General features: G+C 50.5%; 1 protein-coding gene across 8 annotated transcripts in view; it reads right to left on the bottom strand.

The window, feature by feature from the left end:
* Positions 1 to 4,246: 4,246 nt before the first annotated feature.
* Positions 4,247 to 12,777, bottom strand: part of TBC1D1 (TBC1 domain family member 1) — a 237,908-nt gene continuing 229,377 nt past the window's right edge. For 7 of the 8 annotated variants that reach the window (XM_025438017.3, XM_025438018.3, XM_025438020.3 and 4 more), the window contains 2 exons: positions 8,409 to 8,582; positions 4,247 to 4,763 (listed from right to left, as the gene is read on the bottom strand). In XM_025438017.3, the coding sequence (XP_025293802.1) occupies positions 4,560 to 4,763; positions 8,409 to 8,582 (378 nt within the window). In that variant the 3' untranslated portion in view covers positions 4,247 to 4,559. Of the gene's footprint in view, positions 4,764 to 8,408; positions 8,583 to 11,472; positions 11,765 to 12,777 lie in introns of those variants that run through there. The other variant, XM_025438019.3, reaches the window with a different exon arrangement.

Raw genomic sequence — 12,777 nt, forward strand, 5'->3', positions numbered from 1 at the left:
CTCTTCCAACATCAAGCTGGCCAGAACACCCTCACCCAACGCCTCCTCAGCTCCTTCCTTTTCTTATCCCTGGGCTCTCACCTTGAATACCAGGTCCTCAGCTGAGCCTTCGCTGACCACTCAGTAGGCAGGCCCCATGCTGTGATTGATTTCAGTGACCTATCCCCCCTGCTAAACAAAAGCTCAGTGACAGCAGACAGTTACCTGGTAGTCCCAGGACCTCCATCAGGGCTTGGTTCAGAGCAGGGGGCACCACAACCATTTGCTGGGAAGAGTGCAAGCAGGCAGGCAAGCAAGCAGGGTATCAGAGGCTGCAGAATTAGAGCCCAAGATGAGGGCCGGGCTGGTTCTTCACTATGGGGAGACAGCAGGGGATAGTGGTCTTAGGAATGATCACAGCACATATGGGAGAAAGGGAAGGATCCTGAGTGAAAGAGTTCACTTCGTCCTTTCTAATAACCCAGCCATTTAGATGATTTGAGCATCTCAAGTTTAGGAGTAAAGTGATCGCCGTGTACCTCAAAGGAAGGAAAATGGGATTATGCCATGCTTGGTAGGAAGGCAGGAAGGCCTGAAGTGGGCAGAAATTTGATGTCATTAAATGGACACCCCTGCTTCCCCTCCCACCTCAAGCAAGCTTGCCTCTACTTCCCTAATGTGCTACTTCATCTCTGGACTCCTCAAGATGGGACCCAGGATGTCACCCTGCAGGGGGCTGACAGCCACAGCCAGAGTCTAACAGTAGCCAGTCAGCTTTTCCTACAGTTGGGAGAAATGAGAAACACAGAATTTTAGAAAGAAGAAATGTCTAGAGGAACAGTAAGAAGACACCCCAAATTGGCCTAGATCTGCACATGGGATAAGATAAAAACACTGACTGGCTCAGTTGGGGGAGCACGCGCCTCTTAATCTTGGGGAATAAGACAAAAACAAAGGCAGGACTTAGCCAGAAGGCTGAGGCACAGCAGCTGGGTCTGACTGGGAGAAGCAATGTGACAAATGTGGTCCCCTTCCCCGTCAGATGGCCCAGGCTATCTCCGAGGTTCCGAGCGAAGGACACTGCAGCAATAAAGTGCAGTGAATCACAGGCACTATTTTTAATGTCTAGCTCCTTCCTGCTCCTCTCCGGGCCCTCTGCACCCACCCACCACCCCACCCCCAACTCTGGGGGGGCAGTGAGACCCCCTGTCTACAGCAGGCATGGGGCAGCTGAGTGGGCAGCCACATAGCCACACACTAGAACCTACTCCACCCCCTGCCCCATCACAGTCAGAGCCCGAGACAAGACTAAGCGAAGTCCTATGGAAAGAAGGGCTTTTCAGAAAAGGATATTTGGAAGTGTTGCTGTGCTTAGGTCATCTCTTGGCCAAAAAACATGTAAACATTGCTCCAACAGTCTTGGAGATGCTTTCATAACTTGCTCAAAACTTTCCAAGTGAAGAGTTTGAGGGCTTTAAGGTCCTTGGTTGAAAAAAAAAACAAAAAACATAAAACCCTAATGTGTTTCGATTAGTTTGCATTAGTCTGACAGGAGGGAAGATGGAAATTTACTAGCTGGAGTTCAGTAAACACCTGTGCGTAATTGGTGAATAAAAGTGAATTAATGACCAGCAGTGCCCTTCCTCCCTTTAGAATTTGGAAGGCATCTTTTTCCAGCCTTAAATCCAACGAGGCTGAACTTGGGAACTGACATCTGAATTATTGTGTCACAGTCTTAAAATTGTATTTTAAATGATCAGGTGTTTGTTGTTCCCCTTAGAAACACGGGAGGGGGTGCCTGGGTGGCTCGATCCATTAAGCATCTGACATCAGCTCAGGTCATGATCTCAGAGTCCCGGGATCAGACTGGACTGCATGTCGGGGGCTCACGCTCAGTGGGGTCTGCTTCTCCCTCTCTCTCTGCCCTTCTCCCCATCTCATGTGTGTGCTCTCGTGCTTTCAAGTAACTAAAATCTTAAAAGAAAAAAACAACACTGGAGATCACTATTTTAATCATTAAAAATTTTTAACTATTTTGTTTCAACTCATTTAAATGTTCTACTTTATGATAAAACATACTCATGTGCAAAATGCTTTAATATGTATATAGCGGGATAAATTCAAACTTTGCTAATAAGGGTTTACAACCAAAATGGTTGGTTATTCAGTTGAGAGATACAGAGGCAGAGAAGCCCGGATACTAAGAATGTTCTTTTTCATCTTTTGTCATCAAAAGTTTCAAATTATCCAAAGAATAACCGTTGTGGTTGCTCCATAGCTTTTCCATTTCCCTATTCTTTCTAATCTTTTCCAAAGATGGCAGCAAAAAAACTTGACATAAATGGAAAGTCAGCTTCTATAAAACTAAAGGCAGGTGCCTGAGTGGGTCAGTCGGTTAAGCATCTGCCCTTTGGCTCAGGTCATGATCCTGGGGTCCTGGGATCTGCCCCACGGTGGGCTCTCTACTCAGCGGGGAGCCTGCTTCTCCCTTACCCGCCCCCCTGCTTGTGTTCTCTCTGGCTGTCTCTCAAATAAATGGATAAAAATCTTAAAAAAAAAAAAAAAAAGAAAAGAAAGAAAAAAGAATTTGCCTCTGCAAATCCTCACACAGTAACGTGAACTGGCTCTATGGATGGTTCTTTCCCTGGCTAGGTCCTACACAGGCTGTCTGACCTGTATCCACAGGCTTGTGTCGCTAGTCCTCACTGCCCAGTGCCACCTCCTAATAGCGCTCGCTCGCTGCCACCTGCTACTGATGTAGCTGGCCTCACTACTGCTACTACTTGCCCTCCTGCAGAGGTGCTAAATGTAACAAGCACTTGGGTGACAATACTGGAAACAAGGTGCCAATACCTCAAATGACTTCACTGTGAGTTAGGTAATATTTACACTTTGACCCGTTGGTGTTCATGAGGCATTCATTCCCTTACCTGGGCTGAAAAAGCAAGAATCCGAAGTTTACAAGTAAAACAGACACCATCGAAGTGTGGGCATGGATTTATTGCAGAGTCAATGTCTTTTGAGTAATGGTTATAAGATGTCCAAAATTCAATATTATTAAACATTCAGTAAAATATGTGGAAAAGAAGCCCTCAGATGTTAACTCCTCTAAGTTCTGGTACAACAGCTTGGAATAGAGCCTCCTGGGGGTTGGTTGTCTTGACTTGTGAGGAGAACTGCTGTCCCCTGACACAGAGAACAGGAGAGTCCCAAATGCCGCCTGTTAGGTACTGGGGATGGCACGTTTGTCACCCCCTGGAAACGCCTGGGGAGACCTAGCATGACTTCCATTATGGAAATCCTTCCTTTCACCTCAGGCTGAAAGTGACACCTGCTGCCCAGAGAGTCACGGCAAGCCCCTGTGGACTAGAAGGGACTACGATGACAAAGGCCAGAGTGGTCCTGCTGTCAGAAAGGGACACGACGTGCCCTCGGAGCTCCTCTCTCAGCCGACAGCCCATTCTGAGGGCACTTGTGGAGAGGCGTCACCCGGGGGCCAGAGGAGGCCACGCCAGCCAGGAGTGGCTGCTTGTCGAAGGCACAGGGTTCTCGTCACCCAGAGGGATAAGAAGGGGGTCACTGTCAGGAGTTATATCCAAAACCCATTTCCTAGCTCTGAAAAACTGCGCTCAGCTGCCATATGTCTGATCGCGATTTGTGGCTGATCACATTTTTTTGAAAGTCCCAGAATCTCTGGCACCCGTTGACAATCCTGATGCACCCGCTACTTCTGCAAGGGAACGCGACTCTCTGGGGCGGCCACTCAGAGGGGCTCACAGCCGCCCTGCATCACACAGCAGCAAAAAAAAAAAAAATACACGGCTGTAGCATGACCATGAAAACCCACAGGGAGATCATCATCTCAGAGTCTGTGAATGCAGGGGGCTCGCTAGCAGCTCTGGGTTTGAGCCTAAAAACTCGTGATTGACCCGTGAAATGTTTATCTACAATGACCCCTGACTGATATTTAAGGACTAAGTAAAAAAATGAAAACTATTCTTTTTAAAAGACAAACTTCATTAAATACCCAGAAGAGAGAGAAATTCAAGATGTCCTATTGGTTATCTGGGGCTTCTGGAACGAGAACAGACGGGGGCTGGCTGCAACCCCTGCCGGTGACCCGCAGGGTGCAGGCCCACAAACCGTGTGGCAGGACGAGGGACCCACACTGGGGCCAGCGGCTTCCTCTCCAGCCCTTCCGCCTCTTGGATCCACAGGACTAATCGTCCTCTGCAAACACAGCAATACTGAAAAAGGAAACACCGTGGAAACATGAAGTGCATTTATTCACGTCCATGCCACCTACACCTACTGGGTACAGTAATCAGGACTGGAGAAGGGACAAATTGCAGCCTAAACAAAAACACTGGGACCTGGTCAGGCCCTGCGACTTGCAAGTTCTAGTCTGTGCCAGCGTGCAGGCTGGCAAGCCAGTGTCCTCCCTGAGAAGCACGCATCATGCCTTGTTCCTCCCTCTGGCATCTTCTGTCCCTCTCAGCTAAGGCCTGGCCAGTGCTGGGATGGGGCCCCGGTGTCTCCTCCGGAGCCATGCTCCGGCGAGGAGCTGTCTCCCTGCGCGGTCAGTCACCCGCGGGCCCGGGCCCTGTGAGGTCAGGCTCCAGCCCGCGCGGCTCCGCTGTCACCTGCCGCCGAAGCTCCTCCACCGTCTGCAGCAGGGCTGACCTCTCCAGCTCCAAGGCAAGGGCGGCCTGCTTCAACTTGCTTTCGCTGGTCAGAAGCTTCTCAACGGTGGCCTCCAGGCTTTGGATCCTACCGTTGGCCACCTGGAGAATAAGAGAAGGGAGTGTGAACTGCGCAGCGGGAACCCGGGGGGGCGGGGGGGCTGCTGCACATGCCACCGTCCAGCCCTGGAGACGCTGCGGAGCCCGATTTTGGCAGAGACGAGTTTATCATCAGTTCTGGCCACACAGGACGACTCCACTTCCCAGGTTCCCCCGTGGGAAGGCTGGGCCGGTCTGAGAGCCTCTGGCATTTTCCTTCCCTGCTGTGGCTACTCTGAGATGGTGGCTTCAGGGGGCACAGGGAGCCGATCCCCGTCACTGATGACGCCAGGGAGGACAGCTCTGATATGGGCCAAGGATGCTTCACGAACAAGAGCTGGAGCGTCGGGGAACAAACGACTCCCGCTGCTCCACGCCACCCAGACCTGGAGCTTTATTTACGACCGCAGCATCGCCCGGCCTAGTTGCACAGACACCCACACGCATATGTGCAGACGCGCTTCAGACCGACAGGCAAATGGTTCCCAAGGGAAGGCCCCGGCGGCGCCCGCCGTCTCGTGCACACGTCCTCTCCCTTCTCCTTAGGTGCAGAGAGGGCCACGTCAAGGGCACGGGCATCGCCCCGGCAGCACAGGTGGCCGAGCATCTGTGAAGGGGGCCACCCCCTCACCGAGACCAGCAGCACCCTCCCCCCGCCCAGTGTGCCTCCTCGGGCCCTGGCACCCGATGTCAGGTGGACAGAGCTTCCTTCCAAGGTGCTTCTGTCTAGCAACTGGCCCTCGCCCTCCTCATCTAGCCGGGCCGGCCTCCGGGCAGCCGGTGGGCTCTAGTGAGGCTGAGGGGCCTCCTGAGAAGGCCGCAGGGAGTCCGGCCTGTCCCCGAGGCCTTCCTGGCCCGTCCCTCGGCTCACGCTGCTTGGCGCCGCGCTCAGGGGGCAGCCCAGCAAGCCGCCGCTCCATCTCGCCAATCCGGTCCAGCTCTCTACATGTTCCCCTTTATTTGGGGGCAGGGAAAATGGGACTTTTTTTTTTTCCCTCTCCTTTACAAAACAAGGAAAGCAGGTTTTTGAACGAGACAACACTTGTGCCAGACAGACAACTCACGACTCAGAGTCTAGCTCTGGCTGCGCTGCTCAACACTCAAAATAGAAGGAAGAAAAGGACTGAGATCCTAAGGGTGTCTGCTTTCCGGGCAGGGGTGGTCACGCTGAGGTGCGCACCTGCAAGCGCTCCTACCCACGGGCGAGCTCTGGGACACCCCCCACCCAAAGGACCGCTCGTTCTCGAGGCCCGTGGAACTCCCTTGTGCCACGCAGCTTAGTGGTGAGCGGTACTGCACGGTCCTTTACGATTCTGCGTGAACGTCACTCTCAATGAGCCTGAAGCTCTTTCATGGAAAAAAGCACGTCTCATCCTGTGCGTGGGTCTGGCCTCCCACGGCACCTAGTTCACTGGCACTCGATGACTCACAGTGCTTCTTATAAAAAAAAAATGTACGTCCTTTATCATTTGGCACGTCTGGTAGGTCCACACAAGCGTCTTCTATGTGCTGCTGGACAAAACAGGTGGAACACTGCTCTCTGGCTGCTACGTAACACTGTGTGTTCAACGAGAAGATAACGTGGGCCCTTGGTATGTCTGACAACTCATGCGAACAGAACAAAGCTAGAAAACAGGTCAATTTTGATACTCTGGGAAAAACCCAAGATCTCTGGTTGGAAACTATTATATTTAACACCCATCCTTGGACTCTGAAAACTGTTTAAAAAAGGAAAAAGGCAAGGAGGTGTGAGTCTTATAGAACATATATAGTCTGGCTGCAAGACAGGAGTCCACGTGACTCCTGGAGGATAACCGGGGAACGACCCTCAGGCACCCACAACTGACACAGTGGAACCCCTGCCCCAACTCTCGGCCAGCAGCAGGGTCTTCTGCATCTCCGTGGCCCCGGCCCCGGCAAGGCAAGGGCTCCACATACTGGTGGGCCGGCACAGCTGCAGTCTTGAATGGCACCCCCAGAAGTGCACAGCCGCTTGATGAAAGAGAGACCATTGCCAGGAGGATGTCTGTCATGACCGGTTACTGCCTGGTGCCTTTCTTGAGGAACGGAGGGAGCTGAGCAACTCTGCACGGCTTCCTCTCCTCACGAGAGGGGTATGCGATCACAGAAGCCACGTGAAGTTATGTGCACCCTTTACATGGGCATCAGCCCAGTAAACTGAACCTTTTATTTCCGTACTATCTTCATGAGCCAAATGCTTCAAATGCAAGTCTGAGCTTTGTCAGAAATGCTCCTATCAGGTTCTATTTCAGAGACCTACTGTTTGGAAGCCACTTAAAACCACCACCTCTGCTACAGACCGTTAAAGACCAGATAAGGCTGTATGTCCTCGTGAGCCTCCCCTTTGGGGGACAGCTGAGACACCCTGGAGACGCTGTTGTACACAAGCATATTTTCAGGTGGGACATCTCAGTCTTAGAGGGAAAAAAGCTAAAATTCAGAATGTGCTTGGTAGTTAGGACTGGTCAGGGAAAGCATTTTTCTTTGTTCCTCTACAGTAAATAGCCACTAGGTCTCCTGGGATAAATCCCTGCTGGGAGGAATGCATTTTGGACAAGGGTTGATTTATTAAGCTCTCAAACGCTGGCCTTTCTCGTATCACTGCCAAGCTTGTGTCTGCAAAGCGGCAACTTTCTATGGAGAAAAATAAGAGGCTTAGGTCAGGCTAGAAAGCTTATTCTAAGGACAGCCCAGGAACACCATAAAATACGGACTTTGGGGACAAATATGTATTTGTCCTCGCAGCAACTCAAAAATTTAAATCCCCCCGAAACAATCCCTTAACATTAACAGCATTCCCACCCACTTATGGCATTTGAAAACGCAGACTATATATTACTTTATCCTATTTGATTGGTGAAGGAGCTGTGCTAAGCAGTCAGGGATTCTGTGTCATGTAGGGGAGGGAATGGGACAGAGCAGGTCAGCAGTCTGCCCGCATGACAGTGGGGTAGTGACAACCCTGGATCTGGCAAGAGCTGGGTGTCTGGACTACATCCCCAGGCTCTCCCCAACTCACCGTTCCATATGCATGGCCTGTTTGCCTTCCTACCAGATGTCCTCATGCACATTTATCCATGTTAAAACGGAAGCTGCTAGAGGGGAGAACTATGTCCCTCTTAATCTAACTTTCCTATTTGCAGTAAGGACTCACACATCATGACCATAGGTTCTGGCTTATTTTGTTAGGTAGAGCTCTGTGGGACTCCCCTCCCCAAACCCTCCTCCAGGGACCTAGCTGGTCTCGCTCACAGTAGCCCAAGCCTTTGATTCTCTGGTTATTACTCAAAGCACAATTGCTGGCGTTCAGCGAACAGTCCCCTCAGCATCCTGGACCCCCAGTTCCCCGCTGGGCTTCTCTCCTAAAAAGGGTTAAAGTGCAGGGTCAGCCGCTCAGAAAGTTCCAGGACTGTCTGACCTCAGCGGAGGATAATCTGAATGCTCCCTAATAAAAAGGACCAATTCTCCTGGGATACCTTTGATCCCAACTATAAACAGACCGGTTGGGGGCCTGAGGGGGAGAGAGGTCCCGCGGTCATGGGAAAGCCCAGGCCGCTGGTGCTCCGGTGCGCTAATGATCTCCCACGAGCAGCGGGTGCAGGAAGCAGCTTCATAAATATGCTCTACCTGCAGTTGTTCAAGCAGGTCAAGGTTCTGTTTGCGCAAGCTGCTGTTGGTCTTCTCCAACTTGTCCATTCTTTGGTTGTCACTGAGAGGAGAGGAATCGATAAGTTCTTCTTGAAGCACATGGTACTCAACTTCATAGGCTTGTAACTGTTTCGAGATATCCATCTCAAATACCTGTTATATACAGAAAAGTCGTCAGGCCCTGGAAATGAGAAAAATCACACAGCCGCGTGCGCGGCCACGCCAACGAGCATCCACCACGCACCTACGCCATGGCCCATGCCGTCGGTGATGGATAAGGAAAACTCGCATTGAAAAGGGAACAATCCTAATCGGGAAGAAAGGACAAAGGAGGCATTGAGAAATAAACCTAAGGTAGCAATGGGTCTGGGTCTCTGATACTCATTTTTCCAAAAGCCAGAGAACCTTACTTTTTCAAAGGCTTTTTATAAAAATCTATTTTTCTTATTTCAGTGCCGATTTCCTTTTTCTCCGGAAATTCTATTATGTTAGACACATCAGCCACAGGTCAAGGGGTGATGGGGGGGGGGGGGGGGACAAAACAAAACAAAAGAATCATAGCTCCATTTGCCCAGTCACCGAGTCAAAGTTTAATTATAGTTCAGTTGGGTTTTTAGAGTTACAAGAACAGCTAAGTAATGGAACTGTTTACTAAAAAACCCTCCTTTGCACATAAGATATGCAGAAATGAGCCAAAACCCAAATGTCGCCTACACAGATGAGTGAACACGAAACAATGCCTTCCTGCCCATAATAGTAACAGTGATCAAAAAACCACCCGTGTGAAAAACAGCCCCAAAGTGCACAAGTGAGTTCTTGGTGTTTGTACTTTCTCTGAGTGAGCTGGATGGAAGCGGTGCTGAAGAGGGGGTCAGGAGTGGTCACTGCCTCCCACAGGCTGTCTCTGTGGGATCACCCCATAGGCCGTGGCTCAGCACGGGAGCAAAGTCCCAGAGCGGCTCTGTGTGCGGGCCTGAGCATTCGGTCATGCTGGCACCACACACCCAAGGCCAGCATCTCAGGACACACATGGAGAGGATGCAGTTGGACCTTACGAGAGCACAAAGGAACTCTTCACTGCCTTTCCTGAAAAACTAACTCCCAACACAGTGAAAATCAATGAAAAACTCATTTTTCCCCAATGGCGCCCCATAATCACTCAAACATGGATGAACCCTATCTTCCCTGAAATCGATATTCAAGAACCACGTTTACTTTCTCACCATTCCCAACAATCTTCTCTGCCTTCAGATTAACTTTTCAGCTTCCTGCTTTTCAACTGAATTCAATGGACAAGACCAATTAGGCACAAAGGTCATTCTATGCCGAAAAGCAAATATGCATTGTCCTCGTGGTGTGTGTGCGTGTGAAAGCTTGCCGTATGGATGGGAATCTCTGCTGGCCCTCAGTGGCTGTGGGGTCAGCAGGGATTATCATCTCTGTATCACAGTCAAGCCAACTGACTCAGGACTCAAATCAGGGCTTCACTGGCCATGCCCTGAATGACCTTGAGCAAATAACTTGACTTCTCCTGGCCTCGGTTCCTGGCCCCCGACAGGGGGGTGAGAGCACCCAGCTCCCAGCATCGCCGTGGGCATTACTTGTGGAAGCTCCCAGCACACACCTGGCAAGGTGAGTAGGTGCTCACTTAGCTAAGGAAGCCGCTTCCACGCGCTTGTCATGAAACCCTCACATGCAACCTTGTGCTTCAGCAAAATTACAAAGGACGCCACATCACGGAACCTCTGAATAGCTCAAACACAGTAAAAACCACAAACATTAAAACCGAGATTGCCGTGGCGCTGGTGTACAATTATAAATACGAGGCCCAACAGATGTCATGCAGTTGCTTTTTTTCTTCCACAGAGATTTGTTTTTAAATGAGCTACTAATCTGGAAAACGTGGGAACAAAACCTGTGGCCTTTAATAGATTGATGACCTGCTAAGGTGAATGGCTCTCAGCTGTGCCCAAAGCCGCAGGCACTCTCAGGACTCCCATCCATTCCCAGGAACCATCCTGGGTCATGATCATCGCTGCTTAATTGCATCGTTATCTCCTGGCTCCTGAAACACCGAGAGCCCTTGATTTTGCAGTTGTGCCCTAGAACTGATCCCATAGCATGGCTGTACGTGGCTGGTGGAGAAAGAAGGGCCCAAGTCCTCAAATGATGCTTTTCCGAGTTGCTATCTATGCTTCCTGACCAGAATGACAAATGGCTTCATTATTCTATCTACTTGACGTGCCATAACCATGTTAATCCACTCATCATGTGCTAGATGTCTGGTTAACTTGCAAAGTATCTAACTATACATCCTCGTACATATGGCTTTTCCCATATTTTGGATTATTTCCTAAGGATACATTCCAAGAAATGGGATCACCGAGTCAAAGGGTATGAATATTTTACTGGCTTGTGATACACATCGCCAAACTGCTTCCCAAATGGGAATAATCAACGCACGATGCCATTAACAACAACATACCATCGTGCCAGGGATAGTATATATACCCTTGGCACTGGGTACTGGCCTCAATACTTTTCATTTTGTTAATCAAGTTCGTAGAGCATTATATGTCATTCAAATTATGCATGAAGCGAAGTATTTTCCCAGATATTTGTTTACTAGATGGAGCTCCTCTTTAGTGAATTGTCTATGTTCTTGGCTCATTTGCTATTGGGAGACCCAGAGTTCCTCTTTGCAGTCAGTCGTGGACACTCTGTATAATGGAACCATTAACCCTGACGTCTGCAGAACTGGCCACATACTTTCCACCTTCCCAAACTCCAGGCCCTTCCCCGACCAGTCCGTCCGTCTCAGCGGTGGACCAAGGGCTGGATAGCGGAGCAGTGTGCCCGGGTGTCAGCAACCAGGGCTACAGGGCCTGTAGTGAATTTAAAAATAAGAAACCTAACTAAAAACTGGTCTGTTTTTTATTATCACCACATGCAAGCAATTCTAAACAATACCAGTGGTAAAATATTCCTCCTCAGTGTACCCCACCCTTTTGGTATGGCACTGATTGACCTTTGAAACAAGTACTTGTTTTCTTTTTTGAAAGATTTTATTTATATATTCATGAGAGACACAGAGAGAGAGAGAGAGAGAGGCAGAGACACAGGCAGAGGGAGAAGCAGGCTCCACGCAGGGAGCCCAACGTGGGACTCGATCCTGGGTCTCTAGGATCAGGCCCTGGACTGAAGGCGACGCTAAACCGCTGAGCCACCAGGGCTGCCCAAGTCCTTGTTTTGAACAGTGCAGACCGCCAGAGTGGTGAGGGCTCCTCCCAGTGCAGAAGAGGCCGTCTCAATGCTGGGATTTGGAGGAGTGTCTTCTGAACAAAGGAACCTTGTTAAGATTCTGGTTTCTAGCCTACAAGCTCAACTAGAACAGGGAATTGTCTAGTGTGTTTTCAATGAAGCTGCCCATAGCAGAGCTTTTCAAATGTTCCAGTGTGTGTGAATCCCCAGGGGATCTTGTTAAAATGCAGATTCTGACTCAGCAGGTCTGGGGTGAGGCCCCAGATTCCGCATTTCTGACAAGTTCCTACAGGATACCAGGACAGGTGCGGGTCTGGGGCCACACTGCGAACGCAGCCCCAAGGACACTGAAAGCAGGCTCTTTGCTCTGTCTCCTGAAGTCCCCCTCCAACTCTGGCCTTCTTCCTCACACTGAACTGAGAGGCAGAGGCAGACAGCACTCACCGTGACAAGCATACCAACCTGACCTCCTTCTCTTCATTTCTGTTTATTCCCAGGGCTTCCCCCTTCTTGGGGCAGAGGACTTTTATGGCTCATATTCAACTAACAGTTAAGTCAAACTGAGGAACTGCCACAGAGACTTCAGAGGCCCTTCTCCTCCTGCCCTGGCCTCTTGTCAACTCTGGACCTGCCCTGCTGTGGCTGGCTGCTCCCAGCCTGCCCACGCTGAGCCAAAGCCACAGAGCCCTGTCCTTAGCTACCTTCTCTCCCACCCTGGACGCAGGCTGTGTCCCCGCTGCTCGAGCGGAAGGCACCCAATGAAATGGAGCCACTATCAAGAGGACCGTCCAGACTCTGCCCATTCATATACATGACCTGTCGTGTGCAATGAATGCATCTGTCACCTTCACCCTGTGGGCCCCCGAGATTTGAGCCTGAGGGCCCTCTAAGGCTGCCGAGGCATTGCACCGGCCCTCAGGCCTCATCTCCGGGTAGGACTTGGAAATGAGAGCACCCTCTAAGTAGGTGGGAGAGGGGCAGTGAGCCTGACAGACGTCAAGTTCCAGATGGGAAGCATGGGAGGGGGAGGGCAGAGAGCTGCCTGGCATCCTAAGGGCTGCCCATCAAGACTTTCGGCAGGATGAAA

Source organism: Canis lupus, chromosome 3 (assembly GCF_003254725.2).
Source record: "Canis lupus dingo isolate Sandy chromosome 3, ASM325472v2, whole genome shotgun sequence".
NCBI classification, from domain to species: domain Eukaryota; kingdom Metazoa; phylum Chordata; class Mammalia; order Carnivora; family Canidae; genus Canis; species Canis lupus.